The 4704-nt window shown below is 41.8% G+C and overlaps 1 protein-coding gene across 1 annotated transcript; it reads left to right on the top strand.

Moving 5' to 3' along the window:
* Positions 1–1650: 1650 nt before the first annotated feature.
* Positions 1651–4698, top strand: LOC102296101 (RAB3 GTPase activating protein subunit 1). Its single transcript, XM_005953211.3, has 4 exons — positions 1651–1757; positions 1848–1903; positions 3878–3956; positions 4052–4698. Exons 1-4 carry the CDS (start codon positions 1740–1742, stop codon positions 4229–4231), a joined length of 333 nt encoding a protein of 110 aa, XP_005953273.3. The 5' UTR covers positions 1651–1739; the 3' UTR covers positions 4232–4698.
* Positions 4699–4704: the final 6 nt, after the last annotated feature.

Genomic DNA, 4704 nt, shown 5'->3' with positions numbered 1-4704 from the left:
CTAGTAATGTTGTGGAGCTGTATTTTGTCTCGCATCAATTATATCGTCAGTTATATCGTTATCGCAAATTTTCAAATATATATCGTGATAAATACTTTTGGCCATATCGCCCCGCTCTAATAAAAATAACTTAATATAATTAGTGAATAGGACACTTTTGTGACATTTGCCAAAATCATTAGAAAAAGGGTCAACACCGTCAGGCAAAAATCCTGATGGTGCTGACAAAATACCCTACTTTCTCTCATAGCACGTTTTTCTGACAGACGCCATCTTGTTTTTCATCAGTTGCTTATGGCCTCTACTGTGGTGTTGATGCACTATGGTTGTGACACAGAGTTTTTTTTATCAGAAAGGTATGCAATAAATGAAATACAAATTAAAAAAACTCACCAGAGCAGTGACCTCATGGCATGTGTATCAAACAGGAAGTGGTAAAGGGGTCCTCACAGTGTAAGTTACCCACAATAATTCCTGATTTTTTTGTACTTTTTAAAAAATCTGATGGTGTTGAGAGAAACTTTGGACATGTTTTGTCCCTTATCTCAAGAATCACTGATATATTCTCAAAATCTTTCATAAACTGCCTGCTTTTCAGGAATGAGGTGGTAATTCGATTTTGGAGCAGTTCTTGAGCCATAACCTTTCCTCACTGTCACTGGTACAGTGCTGCACTGATGCCTTCCTGAGAGCCAATGCAAGCACAAAGAGTTAAGTCAGCAGTTTTTTGATGAGCTTTCAATATTTCCTTTAACTAACGGGGAGTGAGGTCCTTTTATCTCAGGCATGTCAGGAATACTGAAACCTGGGCTGACTGACCTGACCACAACCTCTATGACTTCAGCATCACTGTGTCCTTTACACAAGAGGCCGACTGGCCCACAGATCTTGACACCTCTCCTTACTGTCACTTCTTGAAGCCTGTTTGCTGCTGTAGGAAACACATTTTATGGAGCTGTCAGCTGACTCGGCGATGTTCTGTTCACTCTTTGACACACCCTGCTAATTGCTTATATTAACATCTCTTGGCTGGTCTGAGAATGGGTTGGCGTTCCCCGGACAAGCTGGAGGAGGCTTCTCTGCTTGGGCTGCTGCTGTGTTACTGCTGCATTTCTGCTCATCAGACTTACCTAATGAGATAGCTGGAACTGTTTCTTTTTGGCGAGGTGTCTGATGTCAGCTGGCAGTGATGATGATGATGCCACTCGAAGCTGCTTTTTCAAGTTTGATTCAGTTAGTCTTGAGTGGAAGCGCCTCTTTGCAAGAGTCAGTTTTGAAAAGACCTGTTCAAAGTGGTACGTTGTCCCAAACAGAGATTCAAATTTCAGGGCATGTCTCGCCAGGATGGGAAAAGCCTCAGCATGAAAGTACAGTTTGTGAAAGTCCAGCAGAGAGAGGCTGTTATACTTAGCTTTGAGCTCGTAGTTGTTTTGCAGCCCAATTATTTCCACTTGGAAAGTGTCTTGCACAGATGGTTGCACATTAAACGGTGTAGTAAACATCTCCAGTTCCTTTTGGATATTCTTCACATCTTGAAACCTGTCATTAAATGCCTGAATGAGTTTTGCACAACGACTGTTGTTGTGATTTGGCGGTACACAAATAAAATTGAATTGAATTTAGAATTTGTTTGTTTTATTTTATTGTGAAAGAACTATAGAGGAAGCGACCACCTTTTCGCACATGCGTAGAAAAACATCCTAGTTTCCGGAACCGATCAGGCAGCCAAAGGCAACAACATGGCTGCTGATAGCGATGTGAGTTTGTTTTGTAACATGTCAATGTGGTTGTTAAGCGCGCTGTAACAATACGACAGCTGATTTTACGTTTACGTTTGTGTTTTGCAGCCCGAGTCGGAGGTTTTCGAGATCACCGACTTCACCACTGCGTCCGAGTGGGAGCGGTAAGCCAGCTGGTCATTACTCTGAAAACTAGGATTAGTCCACAGCTTTACGTGTTCCGCACAGCTCGCCCTCGGGAGACACGAACCTGCATTTATTTCTTCAGGCCTAAACATAACAACATGATTGTATATTACAGCGAACCTAACCTCAAATAGTCAAGCTAAAGAGTGAGGCTGTGTATCTGTGCATATACATTTACCACCACTCTGATATCGCACACCAGCATCACTAAAACTATAACACTGCACAGATATAGATGTGCTTCTGGTGTAGATGAATAGGAAGACTGATGCCATATGTGTGAGCCATTTTTAAATAATCTTCTGGATATTGATTACCAAACAAACTATAGCCAACTAAAATGTATTATTACAAAATGTGCGTTAAATAAAATGCATTTTCCAAGAACTGACCTGTAATTAGACACATTTGTCAATAAGGAACTCACCTGCTTGTTAGGGCTTGAGCCAGAAGTTTGAACTAGGAGTGGGTTTCCATAATCGATATTCCAATTAAAATCGATTTTAGCTTGAATAAAGTGATATTGATTCATTAAATCCTGAATCGATTTTAAATATAAATGTATTTTGCCAGAAACTCCAGAATCTCAGGTTAAACCTCACAAAACGATTTCAACAATCACCAAACGGCTGAAACAGTAAATGAGAGCAGCTGCACGGGTTCCACACAAAGACGTAAACACAGAGCGTGGACCGTTCACCCGACGGCACGTACACAGACGTATGAGCTGACCGCTCACAGAGTCTGAGCTGCAGGTTTTGTCACTCTGACCAAAATTGACTGAACCAGCAGCAAAAGAAGATCCAGACTAGGCTTCACGTTTGATACTCATCGTCATTAAATCTCTTATACTTTGGCTGGTTTGCTTCCACCACAATAAAATCACACTTCCTGTACAGCTCTCTCTCTCTGTGTGCTTCAAGAAAAGTTTCCCATCTCAAGTCTCTGTTTTCTGCATTATTAGCTGCTTATTATGCACCCGTCTACCGTTGTTTACAGTGCTGTTGGAGGCTGGGGTTTTTTTGTTGTTTGTTTGTTTTTGTTTTTTAAACAAAACAGCAGTAAACCAGTAGGCTGTGGCTCCTTGTGTTTGTCAGGTGACAATAAACTAAATATAGCTAGATGGTACAGATTAGAGTCACAAGGGAAAAGAGTCACTCTGTCAAAAGTCGGAATTTTCAACCTCAAAATCAGTAATAAAATAAATGGACTGGTTCTTATACAGCGCTTGCCTGCTCTCCTGGAGTACTCAAAGTGGTCTATACAACATGCCACACTCACTATTATCTATACGGTGAGCGCTTTCTAACTATCATACATATGCATTTATACTCTGATGGATGCATCGGAGAGCAAGTCGGGTTAGTATCTTGCCCAAGGATATTTGGCATGCAAACTGGGGGAGCCGGGGATTGAACCACCAACCCTCTGATCAGCAGCTGACCTGCTCTACCTCCTGAGCTACAGCCAGCCCTTAAATAAATATATTAAATGACGAGAAACACGAGCGCACACTGAAAAAAAAACAAGGGACTCTGAGACACTGAGGCAACTGATCTGGTTGGCCAATGTTAGCATCAGACTGATTCTTGCTTTAGTGGTTCCTTCCAAAATCACAATGCCACTAACCAAAGGTCACGAGGAGGGGGGCTAAATGGTTGTTTGTACCAAAGCACTGTCTCGGCAAATTACTGCGTTGTCATGTCCTAATATGTTGATCCATTGGTTGGTGCAGCTCGTGTATGCAGAGGCAGTTCAAATGGCTGCAGCCTCTTTAACGAATCACAGTTAACATTTGCATTCAGTCATATTCATTGCTTACTGTGAATGTAATATTTAAAGCACAGTGTGCTTGGAGGGAAATTCATTTCTGAAGATTAGTTTCAGTGGTTATTTAGCATGAACCAGACACTGTGCATGTATGCTGGGCTAATCTGTTCATCTGCCTGAAGTTTTGTGTCCAGAGTGGAGGAAGTGCTTAATGATTGGAAGCTGACAGGGAACACTGCACGGAAGGTTTCTCCAGAGAAGGTATTTTTCACTCATCAAATTTTTACATGCGTGTGAAGTATGCAGAAAGGAAGTATCTCACCTTCATCGTATGATGCTGCATTATCTGAACACAGGGGGAATACACCAGTGGAACCTGGGCAGAGAAGTCGCAGGAAATTAATTTTGCTGACTTCAAGTTCTACATAAGCCACTACTTTCTGAAACAAGAGTGTGAAGAGGATGATGGGAAGGACAACCTCGAGGAAGGTAGAGTCACTTTGTCTGCACTATTATCAACATCAGCTTTTCATTGACTGTTTGTTGTGAATGATGTCAACAGTGTTGGACAGTCCTGCTCAGTGCACATGCAGGCTGTGGTAGAAGAACCGTCACGTTTTCAGAATTTTGTTATCAGAACGATGACAAGCTGACATCCAGACTCCACACCCTTTATTATGTAACTTTAGTTTTTATTATCCTGCAGGTTTGCAGAAATATTTATTATTATTAACATCATCCCAGGGCACAGCTGTGGGCCTCCATCCTCTGGTTTTCATGCTTTGACTCTGGCTTGTACCACAGCCTGCTCCCACACCACTGTTGAAACACTGATGAAGTAAACCTTCTTCTCGGAAAAAGCAGGAGGTTTGGATGTATCCGCTTAAAAAAGGGAATAAACACCTTTTTTCTTTGTACAAATAAAAGCAGGCAAAGCAGAAATGTTACCTGGATACTTGCTTATTTGGTTGTGAATGGCAGTGGGCGTCCACTGAGGAGGGTAGCAAGG

This window comes from Haplochromis burtoni, unplaced genomic scaffold (assembly GCF_018398535.1).
Source record: "Haplochromis burtoni strain Fernald_Lab_line unplaced genomic scaffold, NCSU_Asbu1 Contig_3309, whole genome shotgun sequence".
In the NCBI taxonomy this organism is placed as follows: domain Eukaryota; kingdom Metazoa; phylum Chordata; class Actinopteri; order Cichliformes; family Cichlidae; genus Haplochromis; species Haplochromis burtoni.
This window is presented reverse-complemented; position numbering and strand designations above follow the sequence as displayed.

Coding starts and splice junctions, on each gene's coding strand:
- LOC102296101 (XM_005953211.3), top strand. Junction 1,904..3,877: donor ACTGCGTCCGAGTGGGAGCG/GTAAGCCAGCTG, acceptor ATCTGCCTGAAG/TTTTGTGTCCAGAGTGGAGG. Junction 3,957..4,051: donor GGAAGGTTTCTCCAGAGAAG/GTATTTTTCACT, acceptor ATCTGAACACAG/GGGGAATACACCAGTGGAAC.